Genomic DNA, 24,588 nt, shown 5'->3' with positions numbered 1-24,588 from the left:
TTTTTTCCCAGCGTCAACCATACTTGGGACGGCAGTACCGTTTATTAGAATAATTAACAAGTTCGTACAATAAGAGTGTCTGGATTTTTTTTATAATAATATAATGCAATTGTGCGTGCAGCAGCATGCATCAGACACACCGAAGAGTTTTCCCATAAATTAGCCAAAGCCATGTGTACATTAATTCTCAGCCACCTCATTAGAGACATGCACTTACTCTGCCTTCAACGAATTGGGTGACACCATTTGGCAAAGCTTACAGCAAATTACACTGTATTTAAAACAAGACTACATTTGAAAAAAAAGTTGAAATCCAACCTTTAGTCTTATTAAATTCTTTGTGTCATGGTTCTATATTTTTTATTATAATGCATGAAATACAAACACCACAAGTGCATTATTATTTAAAAAAATATATATACATTATACATGGATGCATTGGTGTGCTTATTCTATTTTAAACATATACATTATATGCAGTGAATCAGTCACAAGATACCTTGCCAGCATAGGGATATTAATGAAACTGTTTCATTCTTAAAATTTATGTTCACTATCTGTACTGTAAGATGTGCAGGTCAAGATTTAGTTTTAAATGTTTTAAATATTACATTTTTATAAAAAAACACAACACATGCACAGTAATACATTTTCAACGCCATACGGAATCCAACATACAAAGGACACTACTGGGTCACAAAAAAAATATAACCACCTTAAACACTGAACTTAAATCGTTAGTTCGGAACCTAAACTGCAAATGTATTACAAGAGTCAGATGAGTATTATTATTAGGTTCAGGACAAAGCTGCATTACCTTCAAATGTGAGCCACCACCTTCGCCGCACAAAAGCACATACAGCTGTAGGCTACAAGGCGAGAAGGCGATCCGTGCTGCCCTGAGCAAGGCAGCAGCCAACTGCGAAGCTCAGCGCCCACTTCACTATCAGTCTCGTGTCACACGCTTGGGAAAGCGACAATTATCTGTTGGGCACAATTCAGCTCAACCCGTCCCCATTTGGAGGTAGCGTTCACTTCCAAACTCTTAAATGCACCACGACGTTGTCTCACCCACGTAATTTCCTAAGCCAGAGGACCGATAGTCTGCCCTCTATCACTCGCCAAGTGGCCCCCAGGTGTGTAAATTCACTTGAGCTCATAATAGCAATCGCACCATGGGTTATGCAACCATCTAACACAACTGGTGGGGAATACGTCATAATCAAAATCATTCACGATCATCTAAACAATTCTTACAATACATTACTACAATAACTGTAGTTGACTACAATTGATCTTAAGATATATGTACACGCCAAGTTCTTAAATGAATATGTATTGAGCCATTATTGCAGAATTCAGCTGAGGGCCTGTTATTGTTTTGCTGCCCTGCCCAAGATAGCATTTGGTGTTGAAAAATCTGCAGGAATTGATGTCGTTCTGCAATTTGTACTTATATACTTTATTTGTTTTTATTTCGTGACTTGTTTAGTTTTCCTGATTCTGAAATCGAGAGGCCTTTGCTGTGCTATTTTAAATCAAAATGTGTCTTTAAAACTGCATCTGTTGTGTATGTCACTCAAGATTTAGTTAAAATATAAGTTTGGTTCATAACACAAAAGTTTTAGAATGGAGAGCATGTGGATGCAGCATCATGGGACATTCCAATTAACATGGACACCGAGCTCTCCTTCTCTTCCCACATGTTACCTCTGTAGGGGATCTCATACCTCCACCTGTGCAGCATATTCTTGCACGTGACATATCCTAACCTCAGCTATCGTCGACAATCACATCCACACCTCAATCATATTCCGACTTGATTATTGTAACTCGCTCCCCCCTACAGCGTGCCCAAATCTCTCATCTCAAGAATAATTCCTTAGCAGGCTGCTCCATAAATTATACACTGATCGCGCCACTAAGTCCCAAATCAATCCTGGACCAATTTCAAGATCACATTTACCATGTTTAAGATTCTTCACAGTCTCTTCCCTAACACCCCCCCCCATCTCACTATACTCCTATCCGTGCCCTCTCGACTCCAGCAAGTCCTGTGGAAGCCTCCAGTCAACATTCAGTGGGAGCTTACTCATTCTCCTCTCCTGCTTCCATGGTCTACGACTCCCTTCCCCCAGCCATCTCTGCTGTTGACTCCCTGACCCTTCTCAAGTCCTAGCTCGATACCTTGTTTCTGTACAGTGTATATGGCAGCCTCAAAATAATAACAATCCTCAAGCCAAAAAAGTGAAGTGAAGAAATGTAAAAAGTACACCCGCTTAGCAGGTTTCTCAATGCAATGAGATCACCACTATCTGCTCACTTGTCAAAGGGGGCCCTCTGTTCAGATTGACGCTAAACTCAGTGTTATCCATCACAAGGACTATGCGTGCACGTATGGCCCTGCTGGATTATGTAATGCATCTTTTATAGTCATATCCTCTCTATCCCCCATTAATCACACCAATATGGTCTTCTGCCATTTCAAACGACGGTGATAAAAACCACCTGAATGCAGTCACTGTTGTACATTTGTTAATGAAATATTCCCTTTGAAAACATATTGTACTTTGTGTTTAACGTGACAAGCAAATGAGAAAAACAATGAGGAAAAGGACAATTTTGAAGCCTGATATTTAAAATCATGCACTTTGTTATTTGTCAAAAAGCTTCCCCAGATATAGTATGTGGCTGCTATATAAAAGGCCTACTAAATCATCACAGCCCGATTCTATTTTTAAACAGGCTCATAAATGGTAATTATAATAAAAATGTGTTCAGTTCTCATACTTTTTCAGGCAAAGCCTGAGAGACATATCCGTCTTTCATCAGCCTAAAAGACGGGAATATACAGTTACGTGACCTGAGGATGTCAATAAGGTAAGGTAGCTAAATATGTTTCCATCTGGGTTTCTAATGTCATGTGTATGATAGCACAGCGAATTGCGAGCTGTGATTGGAATGTGTTATACAGTAGTCAACTGAGCATCTTCCAAAAGCCTGCAGCATCACATCAACTTGAAAAAGCAGTATTTCACAATGCTCTATGGTATTTCAGTTTAAGCACAGGACACGGTATTTTATCAAATTATTTACAGCCTTACTGCAAAGCACAAGTTCATATTTCACCATCTGTCCTTGAAAATCACTTAAAAATCTGAAGACCATTTATGCTACCCGTCAACAGCACGGGCGACTTATATTTAATGTTTGTAAGTTATGCTGGTCGACAAAATCCCATCATAGCCACTGGTGAACCATGCTTGAAGTCATTTCAGTCACGACATAGATAATCTGCCTGAAGGTAATTTACCTCAAGTCAACCTCATTTACCAACAGAGAATATGCAGAGTAAAATAAATACAATTGTGTCAACTTGTTTATAAAACTTATCTATGAAAACCACAGAACACTTTTAACACCTGGATTTTAAATTTCATGTCAAATCATGCTGAATGAACAAGACTAACATATTAGGCTGTTACACAGTTGAGAATTATGAGTAAATTATGGAAGGTCAGACCATCATTATAACAAAACATTTGATTTGATTTTCTTTCATGCAAGGATCAGTTTCAGATTTTAAAAATTATCAGATTTTGGGATTATAAGGACAATTTCAGAGATTTTTTTAATTTTCCAGTAATTTTTCATAATTTTCCATATCTTTGTGTTCACAAGTGACATCATTCGATGCCACGTGATAATACTTGGCCAAGAAAGCAGGTAAGTTAGGTGATGTAGCTCACTAATTTCCTATGACATCATACTTTAAATCCGAATAAAATAATTTTGATCCAAAATAGCTTATCTTGACCTGATTAAGATTTTTTTCAGAATACACACGAGGAAAATATTCCTACTGTATATATGTAATTACATATGCAGCGACATCGCTGGATGTCACTGTGTGGCCAGCCTGGGAAAAGCACGCCATACAATGCATTGACATCACTGACACCACCGAAGGCGGATGCAGTACGGGCCCTAGCGGAGCTCGAGGGGCACGGACTCCCAGCAGCCAGTGGCACCCTGCGCTGGGTGCAGTGCCAGCCCTACAGGATAGGGTGCGGGGGGTGCCGGCTTTGGGAATGGGGTTTCACCGGGCCATGGCACTCTGATTGACCCCGGGGGACACGTTACTGGAGGAGTCTACCCAGGGACCCCCAAAAGGGGGACCACGTGTCAAGCGGAGATCCTCCTCGATAGTTCGAGAAGGGGATCGTGGCTATGGATGGCGCGAGCCCCGCAACAGAGGATGAAAGTCAGTCTCCCAGTGGGACCGGTTGCTGTTGTGATCCTCAAGAATCTACGTGCGACTCCTCCGTCTGAAGACAAGACCGACATGGGACCTGGACCCAAGCTTGAGTCCAGTTCATCGTCGCTACTCCAAGTGTAGTTAGTGTAGTTCGCCTGGTGGACCACCACCATAGGCTAATATCTGGCAAAGGGGCAGTTACCCCTTTGTGTTAAGTGTTGGTATAAATAAATGTGTTGCTTCCAACCGGTACGTACGAGTCTCCGTTTGAGCCCACTACACAACTGGTGTCGGAAGTGGCCAAAAGTTATTTAGTTAAATAACTATAGATTATGGATACGAGAGGGAAAATATGTACCAGGACATCGGATGAACAAGGCGGCGATTCAACAGCCCCGGGGATGGCGACCCCGGAGGAGGGAGGCGAGGCGCCGCCGACAGAGCAGCACGCCGTCCGGCCGCACGACGGTTCACCACCGTCAGGGAGGGTGCCCCGGGCGGCACATTCCCGCCTTGCTGAGCTTCTCCATGCCGCGGCGTCCATTATCGCCGAGATCCACCGCGGGGAGGCAGTGGCGGAGGAGAGATGGCGCCACGTGGGGCCGCAGTTCCCGCCGAAACGTCCGCGGTTCCCGTCCAAGATTTCTGCAAATTGGGAGCCTCCGCGGCGCAGCCCGCGCGTACGGCCGCCATCTTGTTGGCGGAGCGAAGCGGAGTTCCCGCCAAAACCGAAGCTGCACCGCGATCGCCGGTGCACGTCTCATCTCTTCAACGCCGCCTACCCGTCCTCAAATAATTTTCAGCAGCTGGAGGCGACTTGGGCGGCCTTCCAGCGGCGCTTCCTCTCCAACAGCGAGATGGCGGGGTGAACGGAGGCGGAGGGGCTGAGAGCGCTTCCCGCCGCCCTGGACGACGGCGCCCTGGCGGCGTTTGTCACCATCCCGCCGGGGGACAGGTTCTCACTGCAGCATGCACTCAAGCACATGGCGGTGATCTACGGACCGCCGTCCAACACGCACCATCGGTTCGCTGCGCGGAGGCAGGGGGAAGCTGAGACGCCCCTCGCCTTCCACAGCACGCTGCTGGCGTTGGCGAAGGCCGCCTTCGTCAGGATGTACCAGGAGGGACTCGACTCTCCGGTCCTCGAGAAGCTGCAGGCGTTGACGCGAGATCTTCACGTCGTCATCCCGGTCATCGACGACGTCAACTTATGCTCCCTCAAAGTTGCAAGGTGCATCCAGGCACACTTGCTCTTGCAACGAGAGAAGGGGCTGGTGGCGTATACTGCGCCTTGCGAGGCGCAGGTTACACCGGAGGATTCGGAGCCTGCCCAAGCCTGCGCATCGACCCGGGGGCGGAGGTTGGAGAAGGGACAGCATGGCGCGACGGGATGGCTTCCAACACTGGGAGAGGACATGACGTCGTCCGGAGCGCGGCCTCACCATCTGCTACAACTGCGGCCTGCAGGGCCACGTCTCTTCGGGTTGCCGAGAGCCACGACGACGCATCTCCGGACCACAGCTGTCGTCCACCCGACCATCCTCCTCTCCACTGCAACCTAAGGCGAGTCGCGACACCTCACACACTCGGCCCCTGAATCCACCTCGCTCATCTTGTTGCGCCGGTTCTCGTTTTCGTTGTGCGTCGGCGAGGGGGGGGGGGGGGGTTCGGAATGCAATCGGACCGACTGGCCGCTCCGACCGGGTCAGTGGTCGGAGCTGGCCCATAGGGTAGTTGCCGCGACCGCAGGTTCGTCCGTCATTATTGGTTCCATCGAGGGGGTCGATTTTAAGATGCTCGTCGATACTGGTGCGTCGGGCGACCATCATTTCAGAGCTAATTTATAATATTTTGCTCGCTAAATGCCGTATCCTATGCCCCGTCGAAGTGCCGTGCTTTGCCGCGAACGGTGGCTCATTGGGCATCATTGGCAAAATAACAGCGCGGGTATGTATTGTTAAATTGACAGGTCCGATTCTCGTCTCCTCGTTCCTTAATTTCTTGGGTAAAATGCCTGTAAAGAATCTAATTGACCAAGGGTGCATTGAATTGCTAATCGGGCTGTCGTATGGCATTTCTACCCTCTCTCGCTCAGATGTGTACGGCCAACGCCATTGTGCAAGCACTAGTGCGCAAATGTTGATCCCCTTACGGTTGCGCAAGCCATTAGACCGGACAGCGACCGCGGGAGGGATCCTCTTGGGACCCTCCAATTAGGCCGCGAAGGGATTGACATTAGTTGGAGCCCAGATTCTGGTGTCTAATGACCAGGAACCTTTCATGCAGGTTTTCAACGCTGGGTTAGACACTTCCATTGTTGAGGAGGACACCGTGTGAGCTCACGCGTCACCCGCACTTCACGAGGGATGTGTTGTTGGGGGTGTGGGAATCGAGTCGAACACGCCGCCATGTAAGGGTTCGGACAATAAGTGGTTGAAATCGCTTTGTTCGGAGAGTGCGGACTTGTTCAAGTCCCAGAGGGATAAGTTGAGGGCGCTCTTACAAGAGTTTGCTGACGTTTTTAGCACGGCGAAATTTGACATCGGCTGTACTACGCTCTTGAGCCACCATATCGATACGGGTGCCACCACTCCCATCCAGCAGAACCCTTACCGGCGGAGCCCTGCAGAGAAGGAACATGTTCGGCTAGCAGTTGATGAGATGCTAGCCGCAGACATCATTTCGCCATCCACCAGCCCTTGGGGAGCCCCTATCATTCTTGTTAAAAAGCATGATGGTAGCTTGCGCTTCTGTGTCGATTTCCACAAGCTCAACAAGACGAAGCCTCGAGGCTCAAAACAGCCATTCGTACACCTCAGGGCCTATTCGAATTAAAATCGGCTTCCAATGGGGCTCCACTCCACGCCGGCTACATTCCAACGACTGATGGAGCTGGTTCTAGCTGGACTTCAGTGGGACTCATGCTTAATATACCTCGACGATGTTATCGTCTTCAGCTGTACGTTCAAAGAACATCTTGATCGGTTACTTGCTGTCTTTCTAAAAATGCGTGCGGCAAATTTAAAATTTAAACCGCAAGTGTCATCTGCTTCAAAAATCAGTGCGGTAACTCGGTCATATTGTCAGTAAATCGGGCATTGCGACAGACCCCGACAAAACTGTGTGTTCGGACTTTGCCGACCTCCAGGTCGGTAGGGGAGGTACGGAGTTTTATAGGATTCGCGTCTTATCATCGCCATTTTGTCGCCGGGTTCGCTACCATCGCAAAACCCCTCCATGCCTTGACGGCTAAGGGTCAGAAGTTTCATTGGGGGGGAGGAGGTCACATGTATTGCGTTCCGCGATGCCTTGGTGAACGCCCCTCCCCTCCGCTACCCCGACTTTGCTGTGCTGTTCGTCCTTAATACGGACGCAAGCAACACCAGTATCGGCGCGGTTCTGTCCCAGGTTGTCAACGGGGTGGAGTGCGTTGTTGCATGCGGCAGCAGAGTATTGTCACCGGCCGAACAACGATACTCTGTCACATGTCGGGAACTCCTGGCGATCGTTTTTTTTGTATAACAGTATCGCCCATATTTGTATGGCAGACACTTTGCGGTGCACTCTGACCACGCAGCGCAACAGTATGCGTTGCGGATTGAACAGCCGTCAGGCCAACTTTAAACGTTGGCTGGAGGTCCTCCAGGACTAATCCTTCACTGTATCCTATCGGAAAGGCACCCAGCATATGAACGCGGATGCCTTGCCGCGATTTCCATCAAGCGAGGTTTTTGGGCTCGGAGCGCTGTAAAGCGCCAACCGACGACTCGCCCCCGCCCCTTGCGGCGTCGGCTGAGGTGGCCTCCTCCGAGGCAGCCGACCTCGCGGAATGGGGGCACCTCCAGCTGGAGGACGCCTCCCTGGTTAAATTGCGCCACCGCGTCAAGGAAACGGATGGGGGTAGGGGCCGTAGGGGCGTAGCCTCTGTCGTCCTGAGGGCCAGCCTGCTGATGTGTTGGGACGGCGGCTTGCGCCGTTACAATATTGTTGTGCCCACTGTCCTGCGGGGTAAGGTTGTGTGGACAGTGCACGAACGAGTGTTGCACTTGGGTGTGCACAAAACTCTTGCCACGCTGCGCTTGACTTCTTCTGGCCAGGCATGGCAGAGGATGTAGCTGATTTGTTTAAGGGGTGTTTACAGTGTGCGTGGCGTAAACACCCAGCCAGACCCTGTTGTCCGCTGTTGCAATAAATTCGGATCTCCCTCATTAACGAGTTGGTCGCTCTAGACATCATTGGTCTGTTTCCCGCCACCCCTCATGGAAATAAATGTTGGTTGGCGTCGAATATTTCTCGCGCTGGCCAATGGCCTGGCCGCTCCCCAACCAGTCGGCGGCTGCCATCACTGAGGCTTTCCTCAATGGTTATGTCATGGACAAGGAGACTCCTGAGTGTCTCTTGACCAATCAGGGCAATCATTTCTCCTCCAAATTACTACGGGAGGTGTGCGACTTATTGGGCACTAAAAAAATACGTACATCACCATACCACCCCCAGACAGATGGAATGGTGGAGCACCTGCACAGGACTGTGACTTCGATGTGGAGCCATCACGTCGGCGAGTCCCAGCTTGATTGGGACTTGCAGGTTCCCGGAGATCTGGCTGCCTTCCGAATGTTGGTCCTACCATGTTTCATATCTGCCTTATGTTCAAGAACACGGTCGACATGTCTCGGACCGTGTTCGTGAACATAAGGCAGATCTGAAACATGGCCAGTGGTTGAGACCAATGATGAACAGCCAAAGGAATGCGCCAGAAAGAACGTTCACCAAAGAGATGGAGCAAGAAGATCAGCTTGTGTGCAAGAAGCTAGATCAGGACGCAGCAACCTGTGGCTCCGGAGCCACATGCGGCTCTTTAAGGACTGATTTGTGACATTATTTATTCAGAAACGTCTCGTATTCACATGCATTGGCAGCTCTTGAAATATATATTTTTTACCAAATTAGAAAAAAAATGGCTCTTCTTGTTATTTTGGTTACCAACCCCTGAGTTAAATGAACTTTTTCATCACAAGACCATGAGAAATGGTGACAGCTTGGGAAGGCTTTCATCCAGCAGTGGATAGGTCATGGATGATTATGGGCATTTAAATATTTCTATGAGGATTCCTAGACTGCACATGCTTAAGTTTGTATCTCATTATTAACTTTGCCAGTTTAATAAGCCACTCACAAAGACTGACAGGACTATCTGCATTTTTTTAAAGTACACTTTCACATCCAACCAAATCCCAACAACGAAAATTAAAACAGTAAATTCCAAATCTTTGTTGGTTTAAAAAAAGTCAAATTTAACAATATAAATGAAACTAGTTTGACAAACTAGCAGAGGTGACTGGGTAGAGCGCCGAGGCCGTATTTCACCAGGGTTTCCAAGCACAGCCGAGTCGTCAACGACTGCACACACAAATGTGCATCATTACATTTGATTTAGCACAATATATGGCTGATATAAATTGGGTTTGACTGTCACACTAAAATCTCACAGCAAAGCCTATGGGACAGTCCACCACCCTGCACTCCAAAGGATAAAACGGCCACTTGAAGTAATTAATGGGAGAGGTCCTGTGAAAAAAAATCGCTTCTGCAGGCCACTTCCCTGACGATGCACTGTGGTATTCTGAACATTTTATTCATCACATGGCATGGCAAGAAAGCCAAATGGAACTGAGGATAGAAGCTCAAAAGAAAAAGTATGAGACGTTACAATAAAACATAACATATAGTTGCCTACTCACTACATTTCACAATACAGTACTGCACTCAAGCTGTTCCTCAAGAAACATATGAAAGGCAATACACTATACAAAGATGATCCTCAGTTCTAGGCCTCGGCAAGGCAAGGTAAAAACAACGAGCCTACCTTTACCCTACCACAATACAATCACTCTACCCTACCTTTTACCCTTTAGCAGGTAAGGTAAAAAGCAACGAGCCTACCTTTTACCCTTACCCCATAAAAAAAATACCCGATTACAGGGTAATTACTGGAGTACTACACATGAAAAAGGTTTATAACAGGTAAATGCTCGGTAGAGCGCTTTATTCATATAGAATACTCTCGATGATTCCAATTTTATACACTTTCTTTTAACTCACTGTTGTTGTCGTTGTATCTTCAAATCTTGTAACTCTATTTTAACCCACTTCCCAATGTGGTATCGACTGCAAACTTGGTATACTTATGTCATACTGATGACAATACTATATTCTATCATAAAAAAAAAATATTTTTAAACAATATTTTTTATATGTTATGTTTCGGCTTGGGTCTAATTGTCCACGGTCAACTGACGTTGGCTGTAATTGCCCACAGTCCCTTACGTTGTGGCAAGCTTCGGGGCCACTTCCTGGAGTCGTGGAGTTCTGCCATTACTAGTACATTTCATTAAAGCGTGTTTTAAAAACAGTTTTTAAAAATATTACTTATTAAATGGAAGCCAGGGACTGCGCCACGGAGCTTTTAGCGGTAAACAAGGCACCGTATTTACCGGGTTAATACTTCGCGCTACCTTTACCCTACCGGGTAATTCTTCCGAGCTACCTTTACCCTACACTTTACCTTACCCCTTGGCATGTCGACACCTTTACCCTTTACCTTTACCCTTTTACCCGGTAAAAAGGGTAAATTACCTTACCTTGCCGAGGCCTACTCAGTTCCAAATATAACACACTGCTTCTTATACACGTGTGCCATCAAGAGGGTCACAGAGAAATTTCAGATTTACTGTAGCAGAATTATTTTTGCTTTCCTACTGTGCTACCATCACTCGATGCACCTCCGCATTATTTCAATTTCTATCGTCAACTCCGAGTACCGCTCCCAACCAGTGGATTTGATGACACCTTCAGTTTCACCACCATATTTAGCATTCATAGCTATAATAACAGATGGCTATACAGGCCAATCTCTGGCTTTCATGATGTACAATTCACAGTAAACCACAGAGATCAAGGAACATCACGATGCTTTGCTGTAACACCACACTGCGGATCTATCAAGGCATGTAGCACTGAACATACAATAGAATCTGGACTTAAAAGAGCAACCAAATTGTGACCACATCACAAGATGTTCTACAGAAAAGATCTACCCAAAATCTTTGAGACTGGAGAAATCCAATGAGCTATAAAGCTCTTTTTCACAGATGTGCCCAGATATAACACAACATTCACTGGCTTACACCAGTATTAAAAGGTTTTAAATACAGTGCATTATTTACAACAGCCACCAAACCAAACGTGACATCGCCTGACCGTGAAATGTGACACTGAGATGCATGATTACTGTGAAGCACGTCACAGCAGTATGTGTACTGCATACCTCACAGTTGATGTAATCGGGCCTTTATAAGGAGCAGAAAGGAAGCGTGTCTTCGACTGTTATGCTTGCATCACATAAACACCAGAGTGACAGCGAGCTCACCAAATTATATAATTCTCAGCAGAACATTTGCATTTATATACATATGACTATACGATTTTACATGTGTTATTTAACACCAGAGGAACATTTAAAAAGCATCAAAAGAACAAGTGGCATGTGTAAAGTAATAATTTGACTAGGTCTATCTACAGTAATACATTAAGCAATCACAACCTCGCTTTCGCCAACTCAAGCAGCCAATGGGCCAACAACCAACTGCCATCAGCATATACAGCTACATTGTGGAGACATGCGCATCAGCTATAACAGACAACCAGGACATTTCTCCGCACACAGCATGCCTGAAATCATTCGTGGTCTAGACACTGGGGTAATCATCTAAACATTGTTGAGATCGTTCAGACAGAGTTTGCCATGATGCTGTTAGGGATACACTTTATGCGCTAATCACCTAGATATGGATGGAATTGTGCAAACATTCAAGGCAAAGCAATATCTAAGCTATGCCATGTGCAACAAAAACTACAACAAAGTGATACAAAAACAAGAGCAGGCGGCCAAATGTGCAATACAATCAGCAGCTTATTTAAGCACCAATGCCACATTCAGTAACAGGTCTGCAGTCAGCATTGATAAAATGAATAGATACAAAAAAAATCTGTCTATGGTTATTTTTACTTGCACTTTAATGTCACATTTCTAAGTTCTAAACTGTACATTGTATTTTTGGCTTGGGCATATGGGCTGCAATTTTATGCTAAGTGAATACAGTACAGTATAAAAAACACACAGTGGTCTCTCAAGACACAAATGGTACACATATTAGTCACCATTATTTTGGTACAAATAGGAGATATGATCAAATCACATATGATGGTACAATGTTGAATGTGATAATACATTAATAATAAAATATATCCAACGGCCAAATGTTTAATTCAAGCAGAATTTTTTTAAAATATAGCATTTTGAAGTTGAATGTAAACCATGCTTGAGAAAATAACAAAGCATATAAAGATGTTTACAATTACAAAAATACAGTATTACAAGCTCTATGATTATGAAAAGGCATACAATTATCCCCAATTTGTTAGCCCTGTTTGCACTTATAGTAATTTATTAAATCCGCAAACTGCAGTAAGCTTGGGAACAATCATGAATTTGGCTTTTGCAAAAAGAGTGGATGTATGACCACTCCGAAGCCATCTGAAAATGGCTTTATGCTAAATTACAGGCCTTATCGGTTGTCCTGAGTGAAATTGTGGTCCCACTTGTCACTCAATACCACATAATGGCTGTGAACACGAAGAATCTTTTTTTTGTAAATCTTAAGTTATAACAATTATTCTAAATTTGAATTTAAATTTGGGAAAACTTTTCATTAAACGTAATTAACAGATTACCCTCTACATCTGCTTAGCATTATCACCCACAAAAAAATAATGTTCCAAGTAATCTATGAGAAACACTTTAGAAGCCATGAACTGTAACACCTCCATTCTATTTGAGCCAATGATTTATGCAAAACGAAGAAGTGGATCTTTTCGCCAAAAAATAAACTCTCTCGATTGATAGTCATAAATGACTTCTGAAGTCCACTTGATTCCCTTAAAAGTCATTATGGTATCTCCAATTTTGAAGCGAAGAAAGTTATAAAAATGTGCGCTAGAATGTAAAGAACAGTAGTTTTATTTAAGAATACACCTATAGTTTTCCAAATTGGAGACAACATATTGACTGTTAAGGAAATAAAGTGAGATTGAGCTGGACTAGATGATAGCCCAATGGATGGATGAGATCGGTGATGGAATAACATTTCAAGGAGAGAATACAGCTAAAAGGATGATCAATGCAGGGATGGAGTGATGAGCTCAGGTCATGTGCAGAAGATGAATTGTCATTGCAGGACCGTGAGGGGTGGCGTAAGCATCGGGAAGCCTTCATATCACTATGGATAGATCTTGGCTATTGATTAGTGTAACATTTTTTTGTTCCTGGGTAGTGTTATTTTCCTAATTGTTTATGCCTCAAAAGTACAGAAAATGGCTACTATTCCCCACAAACTTTGCTTTTGTGACCAAGACAGTGATATTTTGAAATTTACCTATTTTCAATGAGAAAACGGGCGAATGTGTCTTTTCATTCACATAAAGTCAGAAAATAACAACATATGAATCAAAATGAACATGGATTTATACTAAAGTAATCAAAAAATGACAACGAAAGATTTATAAACCAAGGCGCGCTACCACAGGCGTGACTGGCCACAGGAACAACGTCAAGTGGGAGCCACTTGTGGACCCCCAGAAGGTGCTGATGCCACCACTGCACATCAAATTGGGCCTTGTGAAACAAGTTGTCAGAGCTGTAGATAAGGGGTCGGTAGCCTTCAAGTACCTTCAAGACTTCTTCCCTAAGCTGTCTGAGGCAAAGGTCAAAGCCGGTGCCTTCGTCAGACCACAGATAAAGAGGATCCTGGAGTGAAATGAATTCCCCAAGAAGCTCACTAGTAAGGAGAAAGCGGCTTGGAACAACTTTGTCGCAGTGGTTCGTGGCTTCCTGGGCAATCACAAGGTTGAAAACTGTGTGGAGCTGGTTGAGACTCGAGTGAAGAACTTCGGCACAATGGGCTGTAGGATGTCCCTCAAAGTCCATATCCTTGATGCTCATCTTGATAAATTCTAGAACTTGGGAGCATACTTGGAGGAGCAAGGCAAGCGCTTCCACCAGGATGTTCTGGACTTCGAATGCCGCTACCAATGACAGTATAACAAGAACATGATGTGAGACTACATTTGGGGACCGATTCGTGACAGTGATTTACAGAATAATCGTAAATCTCGAAAAACTACTCACTTCTGAATCTTTTATAGTCATTTTTGTATTACTTTAGTATAAATATGTTAATTTTGATTCTTGTTTTTTTTTCTGACTTTATGTGAATGAAAAGACACAAATTCGCCCGTTTTCTCATTGAAAATAGGTACATTTCAAAATATCACTGTCTTGGTCACGAAAACAAAGTTTGTGGGAATAGCCATTGTATAGACTTTTTAGGCATAAGCAATCACGAAATAACACTTACTACCCAGGAACAAAGATTGTGTTACATAGTGTTATATAACACCGTCTTGTCATGCCAATATAAAATCTTCTCAACAGTTTCATCATAACAAAACATGTGTGCATGAGCTTATAATTAGCATTTACAAGTTACAAAAGGTTTGCTTTGGCTTGAAAATGTCAGAAAATGTATAAGTGATGAATGGATTTTTTTATTTGAATAAACACTGTATTGCAGCAAAAATTGCCTATATAAGTCCCCACTTTAATGTAGTTTACTTTATGGTTCTAGAAATGGCACCATATGGCCAGCCAGATGCTGTTTTTAATTAATGTTTCAATGCATGTCGGACACATTAAGCTCGTTTCCTTCTCAGAGAGCAGCGACTACTTTAGTTGCTGTGCTTAATAACTGCATATGGAGCACAAATTAACATTCGAATGAGTGCGTGTTCATCCACGCCTTTATGCTGACATTTCCCGACAAAAAGTTTCAGCACATTTATTCATGCAACCACAAAATACCTAATTAACTTACCAACAATTTAAACCACTAGTCAGAAGCACTTTTTGTGGTATATTTTTGTTCCACATGTGATAGTAATGAAGCTGTGAGAAATTGCTATTTTCTAAATTATTTACTTTTCATTCTTACAAGATGAGGCATGTTTTGTCACCCGCGATATAATTTTCACATTCTATTATCATAATTCAATCAAAATCAATCGGAATGTGGACAATGTGTTTTTTAAACAAAACATTAGCCAAACATAGGGTTAAGCTTATAACAATTATGGATACGTTTGTTAAACATAAAAAAATGCATTAAAATGTTTTGTTGGTATAAACATGGCAAATATCAATGCTTATAAATACAACATACTATAGTTTGGATTAAGACACCATTGAAATGTGACTGTAGCCCAAGATGCTGTACAGAAGCAGTGACCGTGTTTATTTTATACAGAAACAGTCAATCCTCTGCGGAGGAAAAACAATCACGTCGTGAGCATGGATTTAGACACGGACTTGACAGCATGGATGGCAGGGGGAAGTGAGTTGCAGATATGTGGGCAGCAGAGGAGAATGAGTGACCTCCCTATGAGCAAAGGATGACTAGGGGCTTAAATATAAATCCTTGGTTAAACAGTGGTGTTTACTGCTGGGGAGCGGTAGTGTAGTGGTTAGCATGCTGTGCTATGAACCCAACAACCCAAGTACGGGTCCCACTTACGACCAAAACTGGTGATTATCTGAACCAGGCCTGTGCCTCCCCTAGATCGACTCAACGTTAAACGAGTACCTGGTGCTGTGCTAACGTCACCACTTGGGAGACAAAGGTGGGCCAGGCGTGATTTCTGGCCACCCACTCCCTCATTTGCCGTGCCAGCCTACGTAGTTGCTCATTAACAGCACTTGCCCCAAGAGTCTGTTAAGCCTATACGGGGGAACTTTTGTCGTTACTACTGGGGAAAACCATTTGGTAACACTCATGAATATGAGACATCTGACAATACATTGAGAATAGCGGACGTAAAAAGTTGGATGAAGGTTGTCCACAGAAGAGCGAGCAAATGGGATTATTTTTCACGCATATCTAAAAACTTGTGTTGAATTTTAAGTGGCATGCAGCAACAGTTGCATACGCTGTTAAGGATAAAATGCACCCGGCAAAGCATACAGTACACTATTTGAATTTTCAATTACATTTATAGTTTACTTAATAAAAAAACAATGACCGTTATTTTACACTCAGGCATGTGCAATGGAACGCTGCTGTGTTTATGATTAGCCCACTGGACCTGTAATCCAGCGGTCGGTGGGTCGATTTCTCCGCACTCCTGTGTTAACAATTGGGAGTTCCCTAATCCACTGCTTCCAAGTTATTTGGCCAGTGGAAGAGTAGGCCAAAATACATTATTGAAGGGTTATCTAGCACTCCCTCTAATGGAGGCCCTTTTGGCAGTAGTGGCACAAGCAAATAATTCCAGGGTCACGCCTTTACCATTACTCTGTACATGTAAAGCATATCTTTCTCACTGTTCAGCACTGTTCGCTTTTCAATTGTATTCTCACGATTCCATTCCAGAATCAATTACTTTGCCAATGTGAATATAAAACCTGTAGAGAAATGGTTTCCACAGACTACACTGGTGGTGGTGGTCCGCAAGATCGTAGATACGATTTTTTTTTTACCGCACAGCGGAATGCAAAAATGTTTTAACCCGTTGATGTGAACATATACGTTTATTGGATGGTGTTGAATAGTGCTTAGATCAGTGAACATCATGCATAACATGTTATATGCTATGGGGATAGATTGTAGGCAGTGCAGCAACATCTATTTGTTGTACTGTATTTCTTTGCTGCCACAATTTTATATTGCTCTCCACCTTCAACCCACACTGACCTTATGCTATGGTTCTTTCAGTAAAGTCACGTAGATAGAAAAAAATTACAATAAAATACAAAATAAAGTGAAACGTTGTGATATTTTTTTTATTTTATTCACTTTCTTTTCATTTGTATCTATTTTATTATTTTTTCTATCTACGTGACTTTACCTAAAGAACCATAGAATATTAATTCCTGCAGTCACGAAAGTTAAATCACAATTCCACACTGACCTGTTTAAAGTATGGTCAAATACCCCCCATGACCCACATGGCATGGGGAAGCCACCATTTAGCAGTGGAATGACAAATGAATATGCATATATGCACATAAATTATTCTACTTGTGCAAGCACAATTGGAAACACGAACCACTCGCACAATGTTCAAGGTATACAGTGCTCTATGTAACCTAAACAAAATCACTCATTTGCAGTATGTCAGCTATTTTGTAGGTGAAGTCTTTAGACAGAGCTAGCTTGGTACAGACATGACCATAATCGTGTTACATTCAAATACCCTTACCCGATGTATAATTAGGACTATGTATTCAATGTATTAATAATTTACATTTGTAAGGCGCATTTCATCATCAGATCCCAATGCGCAATGTATGAAAAGTAGGAAATAGAACCAGGGTAAACGGCCAGAACTAGGGGATAAAGGCCAGTTCAAAGAGGTGGGTTTTTCAGACCGACTTAAATATAGCTAACGATTCTGAATGTCGTATTAGCAAAGCGTTCCAAATATTGGGAGCTGCACTGGCAACAGCCCGATCACCACAGGAAATGAGCTTGGAACCTTGGAGTACTTAGAAGGCGGTCCCGGAGATCTCGGGGACCTCGTTGGTGTATAAAGCGTGGATAAAGTTTTACTGGGGGAAGCTAAAATAACTTGGGCGCCAAATAGGACTAATGAATCTATTTAGGGCAGGTGACAAATGCAAACATCTAGAACAAGGGTTTCCACTTACAGCATAGGCTTGTACATGTGATACGATTTAAAAAAACAAAAATTTACTTTAAACTTAAACAATACAATTTCAGGAGTGCAGTACTTTGTTGTATTATACATAGACAATCTAAATATATAAACTCAATATCCCCTTGTTCGAAACTGTCACATTGCTATATAATAAAAAGTTGGGTAATACACACCTCAGTAAGTCACTGGTTTAATTTGTGAATTGGAAAGGATATTGTACGGTTTCTGGCTTTTATTAGCGTTTCAAAAATGCAGGAAATTAAACGGTTAAAAAGTTGCAGTCCATTTCGAAATACATTTGTACCGTTGATACAAATTCTTGAAATTTCTCTGCAATGTCAAGACTAGTATAAAGAGTATATGGTCAATAACTTGCCAGCTCAACTCTCATGTGCACACTTTTTTTTATTGACGTTTCAGTTTTGAAGTGTAAAATACCGAGTACAGTAAAAATGAATTTACAGCAAGCCTTTCATATACAATTCCAGCACAAAAGTTTTTTGTAATAAAACAAAACCATTGGCGAAATCTTGTCATTTACCTTGATGCGAGGCCAAACTTAAGATAGTAATGGATATATGCAGGGCTTGTCACCCTTTCCAGAATAATTGTATCTGTAGTAGTTCCATTGACCCTGTTAGGTACAGAGATAATGCATTAAGATTTTCAACCTTGTAAAGTGTTTAAAGGGAAATTCATAACAGCATCTGTGTGTAAATCAAAGTACTGCTCTAGGCACGAATTTGCTGTGTAGATATAACTTCACTTCTTTTCTTACCCGAACGGTGATGCAGACGTGACACTATCACTGACGATTGTTTCTAGGGCAAAGCTTATTTGCCACTAAGGGTGAGAGGGAGATTAAACCAGTCCCTGTAAGTTAATGGTTTTGCTGATCTTCTGTAATTTGTACTTTAGCAGGAAGCCTACATTATAAGGCACTTACAGCTAATTCTAGATTTACAGCTCTTACAGCTAACCATACGACGCCACAAAAGCTTTGAACTCTACGCTGGTTGTAAATGGCTGTGCTAAGACTTTTGGCACCCGTTTACAATCTAGTGTTGCTCATGAATAGTCCTTTAGATTGCTACTCGACAGTGGTCCCAATAATTGAACATTGTTTCGGTTGGGTTTGCAATTTGGAGAAAATTACGTCATTACTTTTTCTACGTATTGCTTGCTATTGTAGAATGGGGAAGTGGCGTCACGTGCGCTGTCCAGTGCGATGACGTCGCAAGACGTGACGTCATGAGCTCGGGGCAGCAGAATGACGTCACGGCTCCTCAAGGATTAAGGGGGGACCCCGTGATGTCAGCGGGGTCGTAGCTGGAGAGTAGGGTCGGAGAAGGCTGGAACGTGGGAAGCCAGGGGCAAGAGGGTAGGGATAGGGGAGAGGGCACAGTGCCAGGCTGGACGTGGCTGTGCTCCTCGGTCGGCCGTGTTGGCCGATCCCACGGCCGGCGCAGAGGAGACTGCACAGGGCAGCCGGCTGTGTCGGGACCTAGCCCGGGACCCATAACCCCTGGGAAGTTGTTCACCCCTGTGTGCTGTTAAGATCTGTAATAAACCTAAGGCGAAAGCCCTTAACTTACCTCAGCTTCCGGAGTCGTCGGGAACTTCTCAACACTTATGCGTAAATTCGTGCATTTAAAGTTGTAAGTGTAATTTCACAAAGGACATGAAATAACGTGGTTAAATTAATAATACATGTTGATAAATATCCCCATTCGCCGATTTCTGCAAACCCTTTTTTTGTTGCAGAAACTTACCAGTGAGTAACCAACCATAAAAGCTGAGAAGACCATGTCAGTATGATCTCATGGCAAAGGTCGGAGTCCTAATCACCCATCATTCCTGAGCACTCGCCACAAAGCATTGCTAACCTTGTGACTTACCATGTTTCACCGCCGCATAACTGCACCATTACGGCCATCAACCTCGCATCTCATGCCCAAGCTATTCATCTCGATAACTACTCATCGCCACCAGCATTCACGGATGAACACTCACCATTACCGAGCACTATTGGAGCCCGAGGGTTTTGCCACATTTGAGATAATCATCAATTATCACACCATCAACAACTCAATACCACCACCAGCCAAACATTATCAACCAGCATTCAACCCCCACAACTCGTTACAATTCATCGGCGTCACCGCGACCGTTTACGACGACCCATCGAATGACCAGCACTCATCATCGGAACCACCAGTCCATTACCATCACTCGCTGACAGCATTTGTCTTTTACCACCAATCACCGTGACGTTATCACCATCACTCCCGCAGCACCCATCAAGGAGGTCAAAGTGCAGCGGCCACCACGGATGCGAAACCTCTGGGTTCACTGTACGCAGCCCTAAACGCGACAATGAGCACGTCTGGCAACCCACCACCGTTAAATAAAACAGCGACGCCGCCAAATAAGCGCTTCAACGGCAATTCACGTCTCGTGGCGAGGCCGTGACGAACCAGGGGGCCACGAGGAATCTTGACAGATTGCCGGCACGACCGAGACCCCGGGAGGAGAGAGCACGCGGTCCCAACGCTGGCACGTCATTCACAAACTCGGGAGAGCTCTGCGGCGAACCGCGGAGACGAGGGACACACGCACACCGCCTGGCCTCAAGCGGCTCCCGCAATGCGGACGTGCCGAGGCCTACTCGCCACGCTAGGCCACCCGCGACACCACGCGGCCCGGGAAGGGGGGGGGGCTGTAGGGGCCCACGAGGTTACAACAACAAAAATAGCGCGTGTCGCAGAGAGCGACGCATTTATTGTGCCGCGTTAATGAATCTCACGTAATTACATACACGTGGGCCGCATGCGAGCCTGAAATGGAAGGTGCGAGATCGTGGCGCGAGCCGGCAAAACTATGTTACTCATCATTGTCCTCATCATTGTCCTCCCCCCCCCCAATCCATCCCTCCCTCCCTCCCTCTTGTCCGTGCCCGGGGACGCGTGCCAAAGACGGAGAGCCACGGGCGGCTTCGTAAGTAAAGGAGACCGCGAAAGTAACAAACAACGGCCGCGACAGAAAGCCAAGTCGAGCGCTGGGCCCGCGGGATCCGCACACGGCGCGAGCTCCGTGTGCATCACCACCACCACCAACCCTCACCCCACCCCACGTGTACCGCAGAGTATATCCCGGTACCTTGCGAGTGCCGTGTGCAGCGCGGCCCGTGCGCAGCGAGTGCCGTGTGCAGCCACAGCCTCCCTCCTCCTCCACCACCTCCTCGCTCCCTTCCCATTTGGGCTCCCCCTCCCTGCTCCCCCTCCCTTCTCCCCCTCCCTTCTCCCCCCCCTTGCCACACCTCCTCCCGCCTCGTGACTCACCTCCCCCTCCCCGTCCCACAGGCTCGTCACCGACGGAAATAGCCGAGTGCCGGTGACTCGGCTCGTTCGGCTGTTTCCGGCGGTAGCGCATTAAAAAAACAACAACACCACAACGGACGAAGCGTTGGGGGGAGGGGGGGGGGTGTTTTTTTTAGTGTTGAATGAAAAATAAATTAAACGACTTGTTTTTGGTTTTGTAAAGTATGAGCTAAATTGTGCGACGATGTAAAAAATATAAACCGGTGTGGTCTGAGGTCGTTCGGATTTTCCCGTTGCTATTTCCGAGCGCGTGATGTCAACACGATGGCGCGCGCTTAGTGTCGACACTTTCGATTGGTCCTGACGGCGTCGAGCGTTTACAACGACGCGCGTGATTGGCTGAGAGGTCCACGTGGCCGGACAACGTTGTTGTGGGCGACTCGGCGGTGCTATTCCCTGGGCCCCGTAATTATCATGCCCACCTTTGTAAAAACGATCCACTCATTTGGAATATACATAAATCATACCCTCCCCCCCTTCAAAAGTTGACAGGATCCCTCGTGAAACTCCATGCGTCTTCCATAAAAGAGGTTTTTGGGTTGGATCACATAAATATATAAATGTGTCGTTTAAACCCGCCGCCACCAGACAGCCAACTAGTAAGGGTTGTCACGTTAACAGAACGTGGCCAATTCGTCACTAGTACAGCACACTGGTGTGTTCGAGAGCCAAGCCACAACATTTACAAACTTGAGTACGACGTTTCGCCAGTAATTACAACAAGCTTTATCAGGCGACAGCCATGCGTCTTTCCTGATCAAAGCGTGATAAATAATTACAGTCTGCACTGTTTCCATTTCGTGTCAGCTGAAATTGTTACTTCGTTTTGAAAACGTACATTTCAGTCCTCTTCTGAGGCGCAAATACGCAATCACTGACCCAAAGACACAATGACAAGCTGACAGCAACAAGCAGCAATGTTAAAAGTTGTAACAGATGAACAAGTTGATACGTTTCCGGAATTGAGCAAGGTTATGTTTTTTTAAAAAAAAACTGGTAAATGAGTAGAGAGGGAATTCCAAAGTGGAGTGGTGCGATAGAAAATGCAGAAAGAAAAGTGTTTTTATCCGCACTGTGGTTGGTAGTTGAACAAGAAGTATGGGATGAGACGGAACGGTCTGGTTTGATGGAGTTCTCAGCCACATTGGTGGATGAAACTTGAGTGAAGTTCATGGGAACGGTGACTTTTTTTGGTCATCGAAGAGTGAGGAGAATGACCACCAGTGATCCAGTGGAGTTGATCAACGGGTTCTGGGTCTTCAGCCTGGCTGCTTCACTTTAAATAAGAATGTTTTACCCTTGGTGGCAATAAAACAGGTGTTTTGAGATTTCACTGTGTAACAATTTTTTTTGTTCCTTGGTAGTGTTATTTACTAATTGCTTATGCCTCAAAAGTACAGAAAATGGCTATTATTCCCCACAAACTTTGCTTTTGTGACCAGGACAGTGATATTTTGAAATTGACCGATTTTACACAACATGCCAGATAGATTCAGTGCTGAGTAAACTTGGAGTAACTTCTAGAACATTCTAGAACTTTCCAGTAATATAAATAGTATAAATACAGGGGTCGTAAGCCCACCAGTTCAGTTTAGTTCCAGCTACCTAAGTGGATACATATCTGCATTTTTCTGAGATGGCATCAAGAGGCTACAAGCATCCGGCAGACACATTTTGCTATGTCTGCGAACAATTTATCAAGACCAGAGCGAAAAAGTACTCTGTGGAAGCATCTGCTAAGATGTGTGAGGCCTACAAGGCATATGTCAGCATGCCTGTCGGGGATCAAGACAAACCCTGGGCACCTCATTTCACCTGCGAGCAATGCAAACAAAACTCTGGAAGGTAAGATGGACAATTGTTGCTCGGAATTTTATTTGATAAAAATTTGTAAAAAATTTAAAAATTATAAAAGTTTTTAATTTGAAAATGTTTTACAATTTTCAATGTTATTGAAAAAATATATATATGAAAATTTTTACGAGAATCTCTTACACATGAATCATGGGTGAAATTAATGTATTTTTATAGGATGGTACAGAGGGGAAAAGAGAGCCATGAAGTTAGCTATCCCAAGAATTTGGCAGGAACCCACTGACCACTCAAGCAACTGCTACTTCTGCATGGTGGACCCTTACAAACGTCGGACTGGCAACAATGCACCTGTTATCACGTATCCGGACCTTCTTTCATCCATCGCCTCAGTGCCCGTACCCACTCTTCCGGAGAGAGAGAGTAGCCGTCTTTAGAAGAGAGCAGCAAGTTAGAGAGCGAGGAAGACATAGATTCAGATGACAATTTCAAAGGTGGAGCTGAGGAGAGAAACCCATACTACCCCAACCAAAAAGACCTCAATGACTTTATCAGAGATCTTGGTCTCACCAATTCCAATGCTGAGCTTTTGATGTCTAGGCTCAAGCAGTGGAACTTGTTGGATGAAATTGTGCAAGTCGCAGTTCAGAGGAAGCGTGACCAACCTTTTTGCAGCTTCTTCACTCGTCAAGATGGGCTCTGCTTCTGCCACAATGTGACCAGTCTGTTCGAGGCAATCGCAATCGCCTGTAACCAGAATGAGTGGTGCCTCTTCATTGACAGGTCATCCAGGAGCCTCAAAGCCGTGCTCCTCCATAATGGTAACAAGTACCCGTCTCTTCCCCTGGCTCACTCGGTGCACCTCAAAGAGGATTCCAACATCATCAAGAACTTGCTGGATGCCTTGAAGTATGATGAGTACGGCTGGGAGGTCATCGGAGACTTCAAAATGGTGGCATTCCTGATGGGTCTCCAAGGCGGTTTTACCAAGTTTTCCTGCTATCTTTGCCTTTGGGAAAGCAGGGACACCAGGGCGCACTACCACAGGCGGGACTGGCCACAGCGGACCGAGTTCTCTGTGGGGAGGAACGTCAAGTGGGAGCCACTGGTGGACCCCTGGAAGGTGCTGATGCCACCACTGCAATCAAATTGGGCCTTATGAAACAGTTTGTCTGAGCTGTAGATAAGGAGTCAGCAGCCTTCAAGTACTTTCAAGACTTCTTCCCTAAGCTGTCTGAGGCAAACGTCAAAGCCGGTGTCTTCTTCGGACCACAGATAAAGAAGATCCTGGAGTGCAATGAATTCCCC

At 44.6% G+C, this 24,588-nt stretch overlaps 1 protein-coding gene across 5 annotated transcripts in view; it reads right to left on the bottom strand.

Moving 5' to 3' along the window:
• Positions 1 to 21,714, bottom strand: part of LOC116938715 (uncharacterized) — a 33,303-nt gene extending 11,589 nt beyond the window's left edge. The window contains exon 1 of one of the 5 annotated variants that reach the window (XM_076056504.1): positions 21,430 to 21,714. In XM_076056504.1, coding sequence (XP_075912619.1) covers positions 21,430 to 21,520 — 91 coding nt within the window. In that variant the 5' untranslated portion in view covers positions 21,521 to 21,714. Of the gene's footprint in view, positions 1 to 817; positions 938 to 18,629; positions 20,530 to 20,565; positions 20,980 to 21,247; positions 21,374 to 21,429 lie in introns of those variants that run through there. The other 4 variants (XM_032946233.2, XM_032946234.2, XM_032946235.2 and 1 more) reach the window with 4 other exon arrangements.
• Positions 21,715 to 24,588: the final 2,874 nt, after the last annotated feature.

This window comes from Petromyzon marinus, chromosome 4 (genome assembly GCF_048934315.1).
Source record: "Petromyzon marinus isolate PM22_M1 ecotype Great Lakes invasive population chromosome 4, UKy_Petmar_22M1.pri1.0, whole genome shotgun sequence".
In the NCBI taxonomy this organism is placed as follows: Eukaryota; Metazoa; Chordata; class Hyperoartia; order Petromyzontiformes; family Petromyzontidae; genus Petromyzon; species Petromyzon marinus.
Note: the sequence above shows the minus strand (reverse complement) of the source record. Positions and strands in the feature narration are given on the sequence as shown.